The 19,351-nt window shown below is 49.4% G+C and overlaps 6 protein-coding genes across 6 annotated transcripts; 2 read left to right on the top strand and 4 right to left on the bottom strand.

Moving 5' to 3' along the window:
- Positions 1–7,154: 7,154 nt before the first annotated feature.
- On the bottom strand, positions 7,155–8,843 carry FMAN_00666 (putative protein MET-10; the record flags this gene model as incomplete). Its single annotated transcript, XM_041823489.1, has 6 exons — positions 7,155–7,673; positions 7,730–8,148; positions 8,204–8,281; positions 8,337–8,438; positions 8,498–8,771; positions 8,838–8,843. The coding sequence occupies 6 exons, from the start codon at positions 8,841–8,843 to the stop codon at positions 7,155–7,157; spliced, it is 1,398 nt and encodes a 465-aa protein (XP_041675997.1).
- Positions 8,844–9,227: 384 nt separating this feature from the next.
- On the top strand, positions 9,228–10,316 carry FMAN_00665 (uncharacterized protein; the record flags this gene model as incomplete). The annotated part of the gene is made up of 3 exons (XM_041823378.1): positions 9,228–9,329; positions 9,393–9,655; positions 9,704–10,316. The coding sequence occupies 3 exons, from the start codon at positions 9,228–9,230 to the stop codon at positions 10,314–10,316; spliced, it is 978 nt and encodes a 325-aa protein (XP_041675996.1).
- A 69-nt stretch (positions 10,317–10,385) lies between these two features.
- FMAN_00664 (uncharacterized protein) lies at positions 10,386–11,471 on the bottom strand (the record flags this gene model as incomplete). Its single annotated transcript, XM_041823267.1, has 3 exons — positions 10,386–10,861; positions 10,912–11,320; positions 11,373–11,471. 3 exons carry the CDS (start codon positions 11,469–11,471, stop codon positions 10,386–10,388), a joined length of 984 nt encoding a protein of 327 aa, XP_041675995.1.
- A 651-nt stretch (positions 11,472–12,122) lies between these two features.
- Positions 12,123–14,731, top strand: FMAN_00663 (related to exocyst complex 100 kDa component; the record flags this gene model as incomplete). The annotated part of the gene is made up of 2 exons (XM_041823155.1): positions 12,123–12,327; positions 12,384–14,731. The coding sequence occupies 2 exons, from the start codon at positions 12,123–12,125 to the stop codon at positions 14,729–14,731; spliced, it is 2,553 nt and encodes an 850-aa protein (XP_041675994.1).
- A 147-nt stretch (positions 14,732–14,878) lies between these two features.
- Positions 14,879–16,250, bottom strand: FMAN_00662 (uncharacterized protein; the record flags this gene model as incomplete). The annotated part of the gene is made up of 5 exons (XM_041823044.1): positions 14,879–15,506; positions 15,552–15,876; positions 15,911–16,031; positions 16,085–16,163; positions 16,219–16,250. The coding sequence occupies 5 exons, from the start codon at positions 16,248–16,250 to the stop codon at positions 14,879–14,881; spliced, it is 1,185 nt and encodes a 394-aa protein (XP_041675993.1).
- Positions 16,251–16,494: 244 nt separating this feature from the next.
- Positions 16,495–18,669, bottom strand: FMAN_00661 (uncharacterized protein; the record flags this gene model as incomplete). Its single annotated transcript, XM_041822933.1, has 2 exons — positions 16,495–17,968; positions 18,020–18,669. 2 exons carry the CDS (start codon positions 18,667–18,669, stop codon positions 16,495–16,497), a joined length of 2,124 nt encoding a protein of 707 aa, XP_041675992.1.
- Between the last annotated feature and the right edge of the window lie 682 nt (positions 18,670–19,351).

The raw sequence follows: 19,351 nt of genomic DNA, 5'->3' as shown, positions 1-19,351 counted from the left end.
GGATGCAGGATAATATTCCGAAATGCAAAGGGTGCACCTCATTCCGTGCCTGGTCAGAGGCCAATTGAAAGCTCGTGTCGTGATCCGTGCTCTTTCTGCTGTCATCCAGGCGTAGATCGCCCAGAATTGGATATGATTCATCTCCATGCCGGCTTTCAGCCAACGTGTTCAACGCTCTGTCTCAGAGTCCAGAGGATCTCATACCGACAACAGAGCGTACGTCTCAACCATATCAGTCGAGATGCATCTACAATGCCGTATGTGGCTTCGTTGATTTCTCGGCGGCCCAGAGCAGCACAGTCCCCTCGCCGTAACAAGGAATGCACCCCCAACCCAAACTGTGGTGTTGTGGCCATCCTAGCAAGCTTGCCGGCATTCCAGAACGTCAGCTTGCTTGAGATGTGATAAACGGTACGGTCCGTGCGGTCTTTGATCGACGTCTAGCTGCCTCTAGGATCGACAAAACCTCCGTATCAAATAAACCTGGAGGAAGAGTTAGTTATTCTCTACTGGAGTACCCCGAGCATGCATGATGGAAATTACTGCATCTCTGTTCATCCCTTTCTTGGCCGAGCTGTGTAACAGATCATTTTCAGGGTTGTTACTCCCTGGGACGCACAGTTTTGGTCTCGATTTCACTCGTCCAGCGTCATCATGACATTCCGATTGCCTTGGGTTACATCTCACACCGGAAACTCGGCCGCAACCAACACAACCCACGAGTGCTGGCAATTGGTACAGAAACCTCGACTTACAATATTTCAGACGGCATATTATTCCCAGGGGTTGGATCTGCAGTGGCTGCAACAGTTGGGAGTTGAATGTGACGCTCTACCTAGCTTAGCCAAAGGGTACCTCGTCGCCATAGGGTAGCTTGATTTATTCTAACGTAGGTACCTCAGGTGGTGCGTGTAAGCAAGCACAGAATAGTTGTTATCTGGTCTGTGATACTGGAGATAAAAAGTCCCGTGATTAATGGCGGAAGCACTTTGCCGGTTTACTGGTGATACAGTACGGATATGAGCAATCTAATAGGTACATCTTCTTCCCGTGTTATGCCCTGGCGCATAGCCCAAGAGTCTTGGAATCAATCGTCAGGCATGGCATGTATGACTTGGCTTCTCCAAACAAACAAAGAAGAGGGAGTGTGAGTGAGACAACAATCGAAAACCAACCGATCAACCAACACACTGACACATCAGTGGCCCCTTCACATAACAACCATGTGTTTATCTCCCCTGGCCGTTGTACTGTACTGTATGTCATACCTGAATGTCTGTGTGTAACTGAGTGCCCAATTCGCCATGTCGATTGGCTAGTTGAGCTCCGAGCAACGGCTACAGAACCCGGGTATGGACATTGGCCATATTCTTTATTGTTCAGTTTGTCCCTTGGCTGTCATACCTGATTCAAATCGCCAAGGCCAGCTGGGGCTGATGTACCTGGTTCTCAGCACGATGAAGTGCTTTCGGTTGCTCAGAGCAATTGATAACTCCTCGAGAAGTGATACTGCGGAATAGAAAGACCATCACAATGACCTGCCTACGCAAGGTACGCAAGATAAAGATCAGATAGTAACGGGCGCTGTTGTTGAGTCTCAGACCTTGAGCGCCTTTGGCTGAAAGCCACTGCCCACACTTACACAGGGCAGCCCCAAATCCACCTAACCCCCTCACCTCACCCCAGAATCTCCCCCAGGTCAATGAAGATCCATCCATCCTGCCCCTCACAAACACACAACACCCCTACAGCCACTAGCCATGTACCCCCAGCTTCACCACGAACCGCTTCTCGATATCCGATCCTTCAGCGTATCAGAGAATACCGACTCCTCCGCTTGAAGGAGGGCTTATCTCTCTTATCAGTATTTTCTCCCATATCTCGTCTACCCGCCATGTCTTCAACCCCCTCGCCGAGTAACACAAACACGCTTATCGACAATAGCAATTGATGGTTCTACTCTCTCAACCAGGATCGGCTCTCTGATGCCAGTCGTATCGTTTCATTCGTATCTCGGTCGGTTTCCGATAAGCTTCCCTTCGCCACACACGTATCTAGCAGCATATCCTTGGATTCTCAAGGTATTCAATCCGTTAAAACCCGAGAAACAAAACTCGAATCAAGCAAACACACCAGGTTGTCCTCGGACCCTCCAGGCCCTCTACGCCACGACCCATCAACCATCAGCCATGCTCCGCCATCAGACCCATCAAATGCTGCTGTTTTGGTCAAGTTTAGTATAGGCGTTGATTTTGCTGACAGCAGAATACGTTATAGTAGGTAGTCTTGGGAGTGGGCCGGTGAAGGCTCTGCTGTGAAACGCCCTGCAGGCGACCTTGAGGGCCAATACACTTCCAACTCGGCTTCATGTTCTCCTCGCCTCAACTCATTGGCTGCAATGGCTTGCATCATCCGCCTCGCAGCTTGCATCTGTGGGACAGCACCGATGTGGCTGGAGTAGAGTAGCGCACACCACGACGCCTAGAATGCCTCCGCTCTCAGTGAACCTCGAGCAAGGCCAACGACGAGGACATTTGCAATTCTGAAAGCCGAATTGTTAACCAGCAGCCACCGAAATCCTGGACATCGAGATGGGCGACGCGGTTGTGTGTACGCCAGCATCAGCCTTGGCTTCGTTCATGGTTCAATAGTCGTGCAGATTCTTATCAGCATTGACAACTTGCTTGATATCTCGATCGCCATGTGCATTCCTTTACCTATGTCACTGTGGGACAGTCACTGTTCATTATTTTTCTAGAGTAATGCAGAAAGCTGTGCAACATAGAGGAATCTCGATATTGTGTTCTAGCTTGGTACTGAGTAATATCTCAAACCGGTATAATTCTCCGTAGTTCTGCGAGAGATGATATAGCAAAGCCCATAACTCCATCCAGCATCAGCTGTAGTTCACAAGCGACGTGCGGCTCTATTTAAGGGTTTGCGATAATCTGGCTATTATTATTCGAGACTTTCCGCTTGGAGAAGTTCAGTGCGTCATGACCCCTGGGGACAATCCTCGCATGGCTGAAATTTCATGATTCTGTTTTCTAGGTATACCTATATTGGACTTGCGTCGAGGTATGTACGGAAACGTCTAACGATACCTAGTGGTTCTCCATTGATGGGCCTGCCTCGGTCCTACTCGCACCAGCTATGAAAGCCAAGAGAGTTCAGCATCTTCTGCACAAGTAATTGTATGTCTCTTTGCATCAGCTCACCAACAGAGAACCACTGGTCGGATATACCCGTTTCGCGGCTAGAATGCTGAATTATGGTGCCATTCAATAAAGACCCTGATCGACATGGAGATTGATCACCACCTCTCGCCCCGACTCCGAAACGGCCTATGGAGATGGCTGTACTAACGCAAGATCTAGAGCCTCTAGAGCCTTTCTCATATCGCGGTGGGGGCCTCGGGCTGTGATCTTCATGTTGTCTCCGCACTGGAGAAGACATAATAAGCTTTGGCTAGCCTGGCATCTTTCCATCTGGACACTTCAATCCTAATATGTAAAACATGCGTAGAGAAGTGACACTCCACCAGCCAATCCATCATTGAGGTATTTCTCTCTCCAGGGTTGAGATATGTTCTTATGATCGAAGGCATATCAGTAATGGGCGTGTGAGCAGAACCGCCAGGGCTTACGAGTGCAGCAACAAGCATGTCACTGTCCACTGATATGATGCCTTCGGGATACCAATATAGGTAAGATGTCTATCGGCTCTTCGTGACGGGCCTCGAAAAGTGATAGCTCTCCAGTTGCATTGAGGCATTCCGCCGCTGAGGCATGCTGTTCTCATCCTTACAGAGAGCACATCTCGTGTGTCATGACGAGACAAAGTAGGTATACCTTTCCTTGGTTGGCTCCGCCAACTCATGATCAAATACGGAAATTATGCTCATAACGTCCATGTTAATATGCCGTTAGCCCAGTTCGGTCGGTCTCATGGTTGCTTATGAGACTTCCTATGATGCAGTATCAGAACATAGGCGCATACGTTGTCCAGTAACTTCCCTTCCCCAATGATGAGGGATCTTTGGTGTTGCTGGAACTCTTACGGTTACAGTCGCTTGCCAAGCAGTTTACCAAGTCGTCCAACAAACTGCTCCTCCTAGCACAGGAATCGAGTCTCGAAAAATATGCAGCAATTTCTAGGTAATCAGTCCAATCAGGCCGCACATTTGCCCCTCGTTGTTAGTAGTCTCGGACCGAGTGAGTGGAACTTGCTAGTTGAACTTCTCTCAAAAACTACGCGAGAGAACTAGAAATATATGGGTAATTTGTGGTTCTTGAATGGCACCAAAATGGCTGCCTGTTTGCAGTTTCTGCATTCGACACTCGTTTCTTCCTAGTAATGTGGCTCTAGTGCTTGGGATTGACCAACAAGATTCGGATCTATCAATAGAAAGCCACACTTTGGCATGTGAAGGTTCATTCATGTGCATCCTTCAGTGAGGGCCGACAGGAGAATATCATGAATTGTGAGATATTACCAATAAAATACTCCTTGGCGAGAAAGCCCCTGGATAATCGGGAACTTTCAACCCTATGATCATGACGAGCTCGATTCTCTCATAACTATGTACTTGGCGCGAAGGAAGCCAGCGAATCTTGATGGGACATTCCACCTCTCGACTTATGACCCCAATTATGCCATGGTTGGCATCAGTGTTATCGAAACACCCACGGCAACTCCATTGCAACCCTGTTTATCTAAAGAGTCATGTATGTATATACTCACGTCTTCAGCCTCATTCATAACTGGCTTGACTGCCCACTTCTTCTCGCTTCCTCATCTCGATACTGATTTATACTCCACACCCCATTCTCGCAGACCCTGGTTCCCGGGGCGCTGCAGCAGAGCCTAATTGGAGATGGCCGTTTGATGTACGGATAGTTAGATGCGTGATGTGCGTTGCATATGGACCCGGATATCAGGGATAATTCCATCCAGAGCCTCCCTCCGTGGGTTGCAGTTCCCGCAACCCGTTCTTTGGACTTGCAGCGTGGCCCTGCACTGATTGATACCTGTGAGGGTGACTGTGATGGTGAGGGTGAGGGGAAGGAGAAGATAGAGACCACCGGGTTGCAATATCAACATATATTTCACCTGAGCTATAGATGATATGCGACGGGCCGCCTCAGAGGATCAACGAGTTGGACTGAATTGGGTGTGAGACTGTGAGTACGATGCCTATGATTTCCGAATGGCTTCTCTTGCATTTATTTGATGAAGAACCCCCGGACCCGCGCCGAGCGAGGGCTTGCTTGAACGACAAGTTCGAGGAGTCCTAATCATTTCATTAGTATGGGCTATTTCTCGCCACCGTTTTGCACAGTTGGCAGGCATTAGACTAGAACTCGCCAAATATGTCTCATCACGCTCGGGTTGCTTTGCGTCTCGGCGGCTTCTTTGTGGGTTTCGAGACTCTCCGCCGAGTGCACCCTGTCGTCTATTCAGCAGACATTTGCTACATAAAAACTGCCACCTTTTCATCCAGAGTTGATAAGCTTCTAGCTTGGTGCTATCTCAATCCCTCAAATTGATGCCGCTGGGATCGTATGGCACCGTGCCTCATGGTGTTGTGTTTTGGTAGGATCACGCTGATAACGCAGCGCAACCATGGCTTGCATCTACAGACAGACATGATTTATGGCTGAAGGAAGGATGTGCGTATGGTAGATCGGTCAGGGGAATTTGCGTGGGATGGCAGCACCACTACCTGCGCGTAGAGTTACGGAATACCACACCGAGGTCGCCTAGACCTAGATTTCGAGGTAACCCTGTAAAAGATTTGGGGTCGGATGGTGGCGGGAAGACCAGGGGCTCGAAGATGTTACATATGGAAGCACATCACTGAAAGAGGAAGAGCAAAAATGGTTCCTTTGGAGGAAGAGGCTTGATGAAGAGAAAAGATGCTTAACAAGGTTGTTGCGAAATTGAAATTTGATATCACGACATGACTAACACTAACTAACACAAGACATTGACATTAACATTGGCATTGGCATTGGCATTGGCATTGGCATTGGCATTGGCATTGACAATGTGCCACAGCATATGTGTCTTTCAAGAGAGCGATTGTCTTGCCTCTGCCACCTCTGATGGCCTCGGCAGCCTTTGATTCGGTTCTTCCAAGTTACACAACAGTACAGGGCGCGCGTCAGCTCCAATGCATGCGCGACGCCGCACTACGCTGCAGACTGCGGTCCAACGGTCATGCCGTGAAACCAGAGAGTGCGAGGATGCAGACCAGAGAAGCTTGAAGGGGTGTGTCTGCGTTGTTCAACATCAAGTCAGGTGTCCTGACGTATAATGGTGGTGGGTGTCCAAGATAAGAAGATGCCGTCGCTGATGAGTGTGAGTGGGAGCAGGGATACTAGGGGTTCATGCTCATATGAGTCGAGTGTGAGGGGGGTGCCACGTCTTGACCTTGTCAGCCACGCATGGCAACTTTTGAGCTTGTTTTGCTCACGAAACAAGCAAATGGAGGAGGAGGAGAAGTAGTAGTAGTTTTCATAACTTGGATGTACCGTCGATCTGCCAGGATATCCCCAAACTGCGCTGACCGGCTGCAAGCAAATCTATTCTGGCTCTGTCATGTTCTGCTTTGCAACGGTTCAAAGGATCCCCGCAGGACTGTTATCACAGCTTCTCTCTTCTGCACCGACTTATCATCTAGTCTATCATGGGAGCGTCATCGTGCCTGAACGGATCACGGTAAAACTCACCCAGCCACTAATTGGCTTGGCTGCGGGTATTGAACTTGGAGACGACAAGATATCAGCGATAAGTACTGTAAGCGCCTCATTATCGACGGTCATATCCCGACAAAATGCGACCCTGTTCTTGACTGCGCTGTTACAGTAGAGTTGCATCCGTCGCAAGTCTAGGCGCCTTGGTCTGCTGCTTTTGAGTTTCCGCCCTCGTACTGCATTTGGTATGGAGGTCAATCGATATCCTATCGCGGCGCGGATACGTTACAGTAGAGTAGAGTAGAGTAGAGGAGAGCAGAGTATGTAGTGACCAACACACAGCATAGCACAGCAAAGCACATTGAAGACCCCTCCGGCCGTTCGTCCGGCCGACAAAGTCCCACCCGGGGCCCGCAATCTACCGGCGCCATCAATATCGACATCGACCGATTCCGTCTAAGCCCTCTCGGCAAAGGCAACCTCACGCGGTAGACGGAATGAAGCGCAAAACATTCTCTTTGCTGGAGCGACGTCTCGCACATCGTAGATGAGCACCTCACCTTGGTTCTCGGGATCGCCCGGTCTGAGTAAGACGCCAATCTCCTTACGTATCCGCTCGCAGATGTCCATGAGGGGTGTCTCGTCATCAGCCTTGACCGAGAAGCAGTGCACGTGCACCATGGGCAGCTTGGTCTCGGTGTGAGGCTCAAACAGCTCCTCGTGGCCGTGGTACAGACCGCGGTAATTGTGCGTGAACTCAATTGCGGATGCCGGGAGGTTCATGACAAAATGTGAGATCGTTGGTGGCACGGGCACTCGGACAGGCTTCGGGGGCGGAGCCGTAGAGTTTCTTGGTTGCCTTGGAGGCTTGATGACGGCACAGTCGCCGCGCTTTGATGCCTCCAGGACAAGGTCTGCGGATGTGCGGATGAAGTCGTGGCCATCGTAGTTGAAGGGCTTGACGAACTCCGAGACCTGCATCTGAATGTTAATGTCGAACCATAATGAGACGACAGCGGCAGTGAGCTCACCTTATTCCTGCGGATCGCTTCCTCGAGGTAGCGGTAGCTCTCTGGGTTCTTGTCGTTGGCCCAGACAAAGACGCCCTTCTTGCCGGCTGGCACCGCAAACGGTCCAATACCAGCCATGACATCTGCAACAACCTCTCCAGGCCCGAAAAGTCCTGCAATCCGTTTGTGTTCTGTGTCGAGCTTGCTGTTCCAGTATACCTTGGAGTAGTCGAACTTGAAAACGCAGCCGGCCTCGCTCACCTCCACGTTCATATCATCAGGACCACCGAGGACTTCGTAGGCAAAGGTCCTGAACTCGTTCTCTGAACCGACATTATCGATCTTGTTGATGACGGTTTTGATGTGAGGATTCTTGTCTAGAAGCACTTGTGCAATGATGTTCTTGTAAGGTAGGTACTGATCACGGATGTTGAGATGGGCTGCGCATACATGTGTTAACAAGGATGCTGGTCGTTTGATGAATGAGGAGCATACCGATGTGTCCCACAGTGTTGAAACCGCTTGGGATTTCCTCGTGAAATTCCTCTGGAAGAATGGATTTCATAACATCAACTCGTACTTGTCAGTGTCCGCTTGTCTTGTGAGTAAGGCATGTGTTCAGACGTACGATACGACCAAGAGTCATATCCAATTTCAATATCATACGGCACCACCTTGATGTCACCGGCCTTCGAGGCTTCTTTGAGGATGGGACTCCATGTGTCTGGGGCTATTGTCTTCACGATCAGCGTACTTGACATCCATTTCGTCGAACATTCTACAACTTACACGTAGGCTTAATCTGAGGCGCCAACACGATACATTTTTTGCCCTGAGAAGCAAGCGACGGGTCTGGATCAGGCAAGACGGGATTAAATCTCTCCATGAATAAAACCTCCTTTGTCTTCTCAAGCTCCTTTCTATACTTGGACAGCAGCCTATTCTCCTTGATAGAAGCCGCCGCAGCGTTGAGAGTTTTTGCAAAGAGGGTCCTATCGAGTGTCTTTGCCGCACGAGCAGCTGGTGCCCGGAAGAGGTTCATTTCTCGCAACTGTGAATTTTTCTAAGAATTTTGATGCTCATTAGTTTTCTTCTATCTTGTATCTAGTGACAGGGGTTGAGAACTAACATCCATAATGACCTCAGGTGTTGTTGGATTTTTTTTTTTTTGGCGAAAATGCATTGACTGACAGACTGACATGAGTCAAACAAAGGTCTTGACTATCCGTACCTTATTGTTTCCCTGGTCCCTCAGTGAGTTAGACCTTGGAAATGAGGCTGAGTGAGTGTTTTAGGGCTCGAATTTAAATGGCCATGCACAGCCACCTGTATGCGCCACAGTTTCACTTACACGCAAGGCTGGGAGTTGGGAGTGATGTCACGACTTCGAGATACCTTACATATTCACGGTTGCCAATCGTTGTTTGGGCAAAGAAACTCGGTTTCGCATAATTTACCAACTTTCACATCTGAGGCTGCAGTAATCTTTAAAACCAATCCTATTGCAACATCTGCCGTCATGTCTAGGAAGCGTACTCTAGATGCCTTCTTCAGCCCGACTGTAAAGAAACCCAAAACAGACACCGGAGCAATCACTTCCAGTGACGTGATTTCAGAAGACGTGAGAGATCATTCCACATAAAATGCACACAAGAACCCCTAAAAGTGAATCTAACGGCCATAGACCGCATATTCTGAGCATCAGTTCTACCCTCATCCCATCAAGAACCTACCAGCATATTTAAGCAAGGAGCTGTCTACTCTGCCAGATCAACCCGGAAGAGAGATCAATGATCACCCTGACCTTGACCTCCTGTACTTTGAGCCCTTCATCTCAGGTTCCGTGTCTCGAAGACTCTTTGAGTTTCTTCGTTCAGAACTCCCGTTCTACAGAGTCGAGTATAAGATCAAGCGAGGTGGTATAGAAACCCAGATACGAACTCCAAGGTAAGCTGTGTTGCTCTTGGAAGAAACCATGCTAATAAAGGCTATCAGATGGACCACTGTATTTGGTCTTGATGAGACTTCAAAGTTCGATGACAAAGGTCTCCCAGTAGACGCCAACACGGGCTTGGAAGCCTTGGATAAACGATATGCCAGATATCCCCCTAGGCCTATACCAGAATGCCTTGATGAACTTCGTCACAGAACTGAGCTGGCTACAGGCTGTAAATACAACTTCTGCCTCGTCAACTACTACGCCTCTGGCACCGACAGCATCAGCTTTCACAGCGATGATGAGCAGTTCTTGGGTCGTGAGCCAGCCATTGCTTCTTTCTCATTAGGGGCACGTCGTGATTTTCTTATGAAGCACAAACCGCCACCTCCGAATGCTCCTAGTCCCCCTTCCGTGAACGCGAAACCGCTCAAACTTCCATTGGGAAGTGGTGACATGGTGCTGATGAGAGGGAGAACGCAGTCTAACTGGCTGCACTCTATACCAAAGCGAACAGGGAAGAATCAAGAAGATGGCGGAAGGATTAACATAACTTTTCGGAGAGCGATGGTCAAAGGAGGAACAGATAATTACTACAACTACAATGTAGGAACAGGGCCAGTGTACAGATGGAACAGGGAGGCCCGAGAAATGCTGCTCTGGAAACCATGAGTCCAGATATGATTATTTCTAAGGTATATGAAGTATGACCAACAAAGGGAAATTTATACAACAGGTAACTTATTTACCATGGCGCATCTGGGCTCTCCCGTAATGCTGCAGAGCCTTGAGGAAGACCTGGTACCCAACTCTCTCATTGTCTTGCAAACAGAAAATCTCAGTCAATCTGATCTGCCAGGGAGGATAGCCTGACAGTTCGAGGTAGGGACCAAACGTAAGCAAAAGATCAGGCTCATCCATGATGCCCTCAGAAAGCTCAGCATCAATCAGTTCCATGGAGATATCGTGAGGAGAAAGCTTGCCCCTCTGCGACATTTCGGCCAAGGTACGTGTGAGATCGACCATGGAGTCACGGCCGTCTTGCTCAGAGATGAGGTGCAGACGCAGATGCTCCTTGGGCTTCTCACCAAAGGGCGCTGGGAGGTCCTCCTTATGGGGTGATGTAACACTCAGACCAGGATGCTCGGGGCCAAAGTAGAATGCGAATTTTTGGTTAACAGCATCGTAAACTCGGGGCATGTGCTTCTTGAGGATCCCTGCTACATGTTAGAAGATGTATAAAAGTATCACATGTGCCTCTACGAACCTGTCTTCTCGTACACAGAAAGCATCGGAATCTCGGCGCAAGCGCACCATGTCGCAATCTCGGCTACCTCGTCAAGGAGCCGCTCGACATCAGCCTTTGTGCGGTGATTCTCCTCAAGCTTCAGAATAACACTGAGATGCTTTGGCTTTTTCGTCAAACCGACCAGGTCCTTCTTAATGTATTGCGGTGTTCCATGATGATATTTGACGACGGATGAGATTTGGTAGCCCACCACGTTCCAGGTCTGGCGTATCTTTATGTAAAGGGAGAAGATCCCATGCATAATGGCAAAGATGAGGATGTGGATTTGGTTGAGGATGAAGCGACGAAGTCCTAACCGCGAACGTCGCTGTGGTCGAGAGTTTGAGCCTAGAGTAGGCGGAGGATCGTTGGGCTTAGGGAGATAAGACTGCGATGAGTTAGCATGGCGCACTACAATCATGCGCACTTTGCGACCATACATTGAGCATCCTCTGCCTCTCCTTCTCTGATAACAGTGTATGGTCTTTGGTTTCGTCGGCCCTGTAGGCCTGACGATCGCGAGTCGTCATGATAGGCATGGCTATTGATGTGCAGCCTCGAGGCTGTCTAACAGGCGATTGCAGCTGCGAAAGCGTGTCCGAGGGATTGAGATGTTGGCGACAGGATTTCGACTTTGTGAACAGTCAAACAGGGATGCGATCGCGCAAACAACCGAGGATGTGCAGGCTTATAAGCTTGGACAGGTGAATGTGGGCAGACGTGTATTTAAGTCAAGACAAGGCCATGGCAAGAAAAGTCGTGGCGGTGCGATATGGGTTACGTCGCTTTTCTCCACCGCAGCTCTTGGCCTTGCAGGTCACGTACGTGCCTGTGGCTCAGCTCCTCCTCCACTGGAAATCGGCAGCTGATAGCGGGGCTGGGCGCTGTAAGCTGAGCCTCTGGAGCTGCGACAGCGGGCGGACATAGGTACATATCTACCTAGGTAGGTAGGTAGGTACTAACTTAAGCTCGAGGTCCAGTGCTTCACTCGGGCTGGGTACGGCAAGGTATTCTAACCTATTGATCGCCCTGCAACGCAATGCCATGAACCCTTAACGACCGACAACGAAACGAGATTGACGACGCGAGCAAACAGTCCACACTACTACCACGTTCCTCCTCTTCCAAGTATCGACTGTCGATGATCCCTCTCCACATGTAGGGCCTCTACGCTCATCAGAAACAACAACATGGAGCGCACCGCTTCTGGCCCCAAGACTCTCTTCCCGAGAGGGCCAAGCTTCACTCTGGACGACTTCTCCAACAAGGACTTTATTGTGCGTGACTTTGTCGATAGCTTAGCAGAGAGCGCCGTGCCCTCGAATCGCCGGTCAGGGAGTGCGCAAACACCTTTCGATCCAAAACCCCTTATTCGGACATTTGAAAGTATGACCGGCGTACACTTTTCGACTTATATATTCAGATCCAATCGTGCTGACCCGAGCTGTTAGATGCCCTTGATCAACTAGGCTCGCTTGGAGCTGAACTCCAGGAGAAGGAGTCAGAGCTTATGTCCCATGTGCGCCGTGCAGAGGTAGCTCACGATTCAACACTCGAGACCCTAGGCCAGAAGCTCGACGAGTCCATGAGGGCCTTCGAACAGTTAGATCTATCCCTCAATCAAGAACATTCTTTTAAAAATGGAGTCGGCATAAAAACACACGCTGGCGGCAACATTGCGCTCCAAATCGGCGAGAAGCTCGAGGACCTGGACAAGAAACGACGGCGTGCGAACGATGCCATATTTCTGATTCAGTGCTGGACGGAGGTCAGCGAGACGGGAAAGCTATCACTCCTACAAGACGTCCAAAGACAGGCTGGTTCTGAGCACAAAGTACGGTGCGCAATGATTGTTCGACAACTCATGCGCATCAGCCAGCGACTTGATCCAGCATCGTGGGGGCAGACGAACGGCCAGCGGAACGGGGGACAAACGAATGGTGTGGTTGGAAACATCAGATTACACAACACCAGGGAAGTCTTGGAAAAGTTCTGCGAGACGCTCGAGCAGGACCTGCTTCAACAGTTCGAAAACAGCAACAAAAAGGGCAACTATAGTGACATGATGGAATGTGCAAAGGTTCTTTACGACTTCAACGGAGGTGCCAGTGTCATCGCGACCTTTGTCAACCAGCATGCCTTCTTCTTGGACCGCGATCAACTCCTGGCCGATGAGGTTCAGGTGGATAGCGACACATGGGAACAGCTGGCAGATCCTGACTCGGAGCCGCCAACGGTGGAACCAAGCCTGCAGAACCTCTTGGACGAGATCAAGATCGTCATGCAAGACGAGTCCAACCAGATCAAACTCATCTTTCCGTACTACGAAACAGTGCTTATCAAGTTCATTCAACGAATATTTCAGCAGTCAATCCAACAGAGGCTCGAAATGGTATTGGATGAAACTCTCAAAATCTCTTCTTTGGCTTTCCTGAGAGCCTTGCACTCCTCAAGAACTTATCTAGGATCATTGGTCGAAGACCTCAAGTCCCATGGCTTGACAGAACACCCCGAGCCTTGCTCCGCCCAAATAGCACACACACTTGACCAGCAGATGGAAGAGCTTTTTGTGCCATATATGATAGGCAACTCGTACATCGAGCGGGAGAGGAAGAGCCTGGAAGAAATGTACAGCTCCCTGCTCTTCAAGTATAGTATATACCATTCCAGGCGGAAAAAGGCGCCCACTGGTTTCATGGCTTCACTGGCCCAGCAAGGCACACAACTGATTGCCTCCGCAAAAGATGCCTATATCGAGCGTCTCGACTCGTCAGAACTCACAAGCACACAGAAGAAAATGATGCTGCGTGTTGCTGGCGTTCAAGATAAGGACAAGGATAACAAGAACGAAATCGAGGTCTCGGAAGAGGACGGCGCTTTGAGCGTTGCTAATGCCAAGCGCATGCTCAAGTGGTTGGCTGAGAGCGTCCAGCGCACTCTTGAGCTCGGAACCCAGACCGATACTCCCAAAGATGTGAATACTCTCCTGAACCTGCTCTTGACGAGCCTGGGCCAGGTATACATCGAGACTACTCTGGATGCTGCCCTTGACCAAGTCTCTATGCAGGAGAACACAAAGACTGAGCCTGATCTATCTTACTTACCAACGATACAGCCAGCTGTCACAATCACAAGTCTCATGGATCGGTTCATCACAGTCGTGCTCATCCGGCTTGCGGAATCAAACACAACAGTCAGGCGTAGCATGGAGGCGCAGAAGAGGGTGGCCATTAGTAACATTGAGAAGAAGACAAACAATGTCATCAAGGGCACTATTGACGTTGTGTCAAATTGGGTGACCAAGTCCTTAGCTGGCCAGCGGAAGCAGGACTTCCGACCAAAAGAGGTCGAGCTCGACTCATTGCAGACGCAGACGTGTCTGAGCATCTGTACTTTCTTAGCCCGCGTCCAGCGTCTCGCTCGTCAAGCTATCGACGGCCAAAACTCAGAGAAGTTCTTTACCGAACTTGCTCTGGTGATTCTGAAGCTGCTCTTTGAGCACTTCAAGAAGTTCCAGGTCAACGCCACAGGAGGTCTGATGGTCACGCAAGATATCGCAAAGTACGTTTCCACGATGCGTGAGTGGCCATTGACCAAGGAGGTTGGCTCCGCTGTCGAGATGCTCACTGAGATTGGTTCTCTCTTCATCGTCGGCCCCGAAGCACTCCGCGAAAAGACACGAACACTGGCGGCATCGGGCATAAGGGGGAAGTTATCCAGGGCAGACTTTAGAGCGTTTGTGCAGAGGCGTGATGACTCGGGGACAGTGGGTATTCAGAGCGTTTTGAGTGGTCTTTGAGCGTTGGTGCAAGAGGCGGATCATGGGAAACTCTGTAGAATATGTTGCAGAGAGATGTTATTTTGTAGCCATGAATGCATTGAATGAGATACCATGCTCTATCTTCGTAGTCCAAGGGCTATTGTCGATGTGGTACGGAGAAGTGGTTCATAGGTCTCGTCTCATGCCACCATCTCTCCCCGTCTTTTGTTCAATCTTCTCATCGAGGAAGTCCATGATCTCACAAGTGTTGGCCAACTTCATGAGTTCCGCGCGCTCCTTCTTATCAAGAAGCGATGCCTTGTCAGACCCCATGCCCGGCGCTGTCATTTCCATAATGTGGTGTTGTACCAGCTTGAATGGCACAGGGGCCTTTGCAACCTTGCACATGAAGGTTTCAACAGCTTCCCATGGGCAAGCCGAGTAGCCAGCGAAGATGGCTGGGTTAGCAAGGAGACCGCGGGCGGACATGAATCCAGAGAGTTGGGTGTTACTAGGGCGTGGCATGTTCACAGCGGAGTTGGTGTCGCCGAGAACAAGTTTGTCTAGTGAGGGGAGGGGAGAGTCATTATTGGTGGTGATGGTGGGTTGAAAAGGGAGAGTGTTGAGGTCAAATACATCCCCTGAAAGAAGTATTGGGAGTATTTTCGAGTACTTGGCTGTCAAGATCTCGAGGGCTTCGGTCCTGATTGGTGTGGTTGATGGGGTTGATCTTGTCCGAGGGTGAATGGTGATCCAGTCAATCTGGCGGTTTTGTGGGTGACCTATCACGGTGTCTATGAAGTCCATGGTTTGCCTGAATGTGTCAGTGAACCTATCTTTCCTGAAAGAGAGGCCGTACCTGAGATCGTTGTGAATCCTGATTTTCACACTCACACTTCGGCCTTTGGGACTGTCAATGTCCTTTTCAAGGCCAACACCCCATCCATCACTCTCCAGACGCTGTCGAGTTTCAACCACCATATCCCTTACCAACTCACGATGGTTCATCAATGCAGCACCTAGCGTCTCAGCACAAGCCCATGACTGTGGGCATCCGCAGTTGAGATCGACGCCTTGGGTATAAGGCGCAACGAGAGCTGATGCACGAGCAAGTTCCAGGGGGACGTTTGCGCCGAACTGCACGATAGTTGGTGGTTGATTTGGTGTAGTAGAGATAGTCAAATCTATTCCAGTATATCAGCTTAGAGGTTATCATACGCTCATACTGTGACCAACCGCTGTCTCGGGCAAAACTGCTTCGATTAAACTCCTTGGCAAGGATCATAGGAGACCAACATAAATCAACTCCATATTTGTGAACTGTTTGTCGAAATGCCAACTAACAAAGATGAGCAGTTTTTTCTTTCAAGTATTACATTCACCGAAATATACCTTTCCATATCGAACCATGGGCGCAAGAGCATATAAGAAACGATCCTGTTTCCTAGCCACATCAAAGATTTTGAGTGGACTATTCATAATGTTAGGCATACCCTGGACATAGCGGAACGATGGTATGAACTTACTGGTCAGACTCACACTTCTCACCGATCGACATTTTGAGAAAGAATACAAGAAGCCAAGAGTAAATCCTTATTAGTCGCGATGTGCTTCTCGGTCTGTAGTGAGATGTATCGTAGTTGAATTACTTTGGAAGAGAGGTTTTTTGTGCAAGTCGGGGCACGTGACTGGACTTTTACTACTAAAAGGAAGAACACGTCAAGAAAGAAACATCACTATTACAAAATAACGACAAGCTATGTTGAGTGTTATGATTACTATTTGTATACTGTCTATACTATCTAAAATGCCGTAGCAATAACATAGTGACCGTCCCCAGAATCTTCTGACTCTACCGCAAATATGCTGTCTGCATCACCTTCAACCTCCTGAGCCTCCCGTTCATTCAGCAGCTTCTCTCTCTCCAGTATCACAGCCTCAAGCCACTTCTTCTCAGCTGCCATACGCTTCATAATTTCCGCCTCTTTCTCCTTACAAGAGTCGTCTAGCCGGTGTTTGGCGCTATACATGAGCTCCTCTCGGTATGTTTTGTTATCTTCGAGTTTGGCCTCCAAGACCCTGAGCTGGTCGGCCTTCCACTTCTGCCATGCGTGGTGTTTCTGATCCATACGCTTTCTGAGAGAGAGCATTGAATTCTCAACTTCTTGGTCTCCGTTATCCTTATCTTCCCAATATGCTTTGAGCCGCTCGTGGTAAGCTTCTTCAAGCTCATTCTCCTTCGCTGCTCGAACTCGGAAGTCCGCATTCAGTGAGTTTTCCTTTTCAGTCATCTTCGCTAGTGCGAGTGCTTTCAACTCAGATAACTCCGTCTCGTGTTTCATTTCCAACTCTTGCTTTGCAGCTCTGATGTCAATAATCATATTCTCAGCTTCCTCTTCTTGGTCAACATCGAGCAATACTTGTTGCAGGTCATGCAACTCATCGAGCACGGTTCTCAGCTCTTGATACTTGACTTCAATATCCCTCCGACGGATACTCTCCTGCCGTACTCTTTCCTCGAGCTCACGCTGACGGCGTTCCTCCTCCAATCTTTCCTGCTCCAATCGTAGAAGCTCAGCCTTGAGAGCTTCTTCACGCTCAAACTCCTCAATTTGCAGAAGAATATGCCGTAATTCCTCGGCTTCCTCTAGTTCTTGAGCGCGCCTTTCTGCGCGTCTAGAAACAACACCCTCTTTCAGTGCCTGGAGGTCCTCCATTGTACAAGTGCAAGTTCGCCAACGTCGGGAGCAAACGTAACAGAACTGGGTGCCACACCTACAAGTCATGTGTTGGCAAGCCTCCCTATGCTCAACCAAAGCGTTGCAGTTGAAACATCGCTTCCAACCCTCGTCCTCGGCCAGTTGGTTTGTGAGACTCATATCGACATCTTGAGGGCAATCATCTCCAGCATGAGCAGGCCCACGACATAACGTGCATGTTACATGAGAGCGATCGCATATTCCTTGACGCTTTCCGGGATAGATCCGCTTGGGCTTGATCCAGAGGTTACAGTTTGGATTGCTGCAGTAGACACGGTCGCTGACGGGGAGCTCCCACTCTTTAGATCGGTCTTCAAATGTCTTCTTCAGGTCCGAGGGGATGAAACGCGTGACGGTCTTGACGGGTATCTCGTTTAGGCAGCACTTGGGTGGCCACTGTTGTTCATTCTGGCATGCAGCAGTAACCAGGCGAACAAAACAGTCGCGACAATAGTTATGACAAGGCACTTTGATGACGTCCTTGGGATGAAAGTCGTCCAGACAGGACACACATTCCCTGAGATTAGGTTGTTAGTAGGGGAACCTCATATACGGTGCCAGAACTCACACTTCCTCGACGCAGTTTAGTTTAGCCAACCGCCCGAGACCTTCACTAGCATTCTCAGCTTCCGCAACCTGTTCTTGCAAAGCTCCGAGAGCGGCACCCGTGGCACTACTCTCACCTCGCTCATCACTGCGCTGGAAGAAACGCCGAAGGGCAAAAAGGCGTCTCTTATTTGCTCTTGTATCGGCTTTGGTGACAACGCTAGGACCAAAAGTTGTCATGAGAATTTCTTTTTTAATCTTGGGGGGAGGTACGGCGTGATCCGCTTTTACCTCGACTGAAGGTTCTGCAGGTATGATGATGGGCAGATAAGGCTCCTTGCTTTTACCTTTCTCATTTTCCTCTTGCTTTCTTTGCTCCTCATTTTCTTTCTTTTGGCGATCTTCTTCAATGATTCTTGCGTTAACATTCTCAACTGAAGACTGAAGTACGTCGAGAAGGACTTGAGACGTGATATTTGGTGCCTTTCTCAATGCCTTTGGTGGATTATATTTGTGCCAGTCGAGGTCAAGAATATCAAGATCGGGTAATTTCTTGACCGCCCAAGAAATTCGCTGCTCTTGCTTCTCCCTAGACGTTTCAGAGCCGTTGAGAACTTCAAAGGGGCTCTCATAGAAATCGAGGTAATCTTCAGGTCCGAAGGCACCAGGCATGAGGGGCTGTTCACGACTCAACCCTGCCATGCCTGCTCTTGTTGTCAACATGAAAGCACCCTCTCGCCCGAATAAAAATAAAAAAAGGCGCCAACCGGAGAGGTCAAGAATAGAGTATGCCTCTAGTAAGAAACCAAGCAATGATATGTTTGACTGGTCGAACGGGTCGATAGCGTTGATCATACGACAGAAAGTTATATATTTGAGTCGATTAGGTAGTAGAGAGGTGTCAAGGACTAGATCTGCAGGTCAACCTACCCGATCCTGGTGGCCCCGTGTAAGCTAATCAACCGTCCATATGCTGGCTGAGCTCTCTCCAGGAAGCATGGGAGCGTCTGTAGGCAAGGGAGTAGTGCCTAATAGTTCTCTTCAGGGTCATGATATGACCAATTTGTCACATCACTAGCTCAACCAGGCACTCTTTAGGCCCAGAGTCAGCCCTGGGGGCAGTCTTAGAGAGAGGCTATCATAGCATGCCATGGAATGCCTTGGGGATGGAGCAAGATCCTGATGAAAGGATGGCATGTGGCCAATCAGACGCTCCATCTCGTGGCACGCTCGCATTTGCCTGGCCATGTCTGGGTTTCTGCCGCAGAAGCGGGCGAAGTGGCACACGCTGTTTAGAGGACCATTAGGAATGAGGCCGAGTTTCAGCTCATATTCCTAGCGTGTCTTAGACGGT

Source organism: Fusarium mangiferae (assembly GCF_900044065.1).
Source record: "Fusarium mangiferae strain MRC7560 genome assembly, contig: FMAN_scaffold001, whole genome shotgun sequence".
Classification (NCBI taxonomy): Eukaryota; Fungi; Ascomycota; class Sordariomycetes; order Hypocreales; family Nectriaceae; genus Fusarium; species Fusarium mangiferae.
Note: the sequence above shows the minus strand (reverse complement) of the source record. Positions and strands in the feature narration are given on the sequence as shown.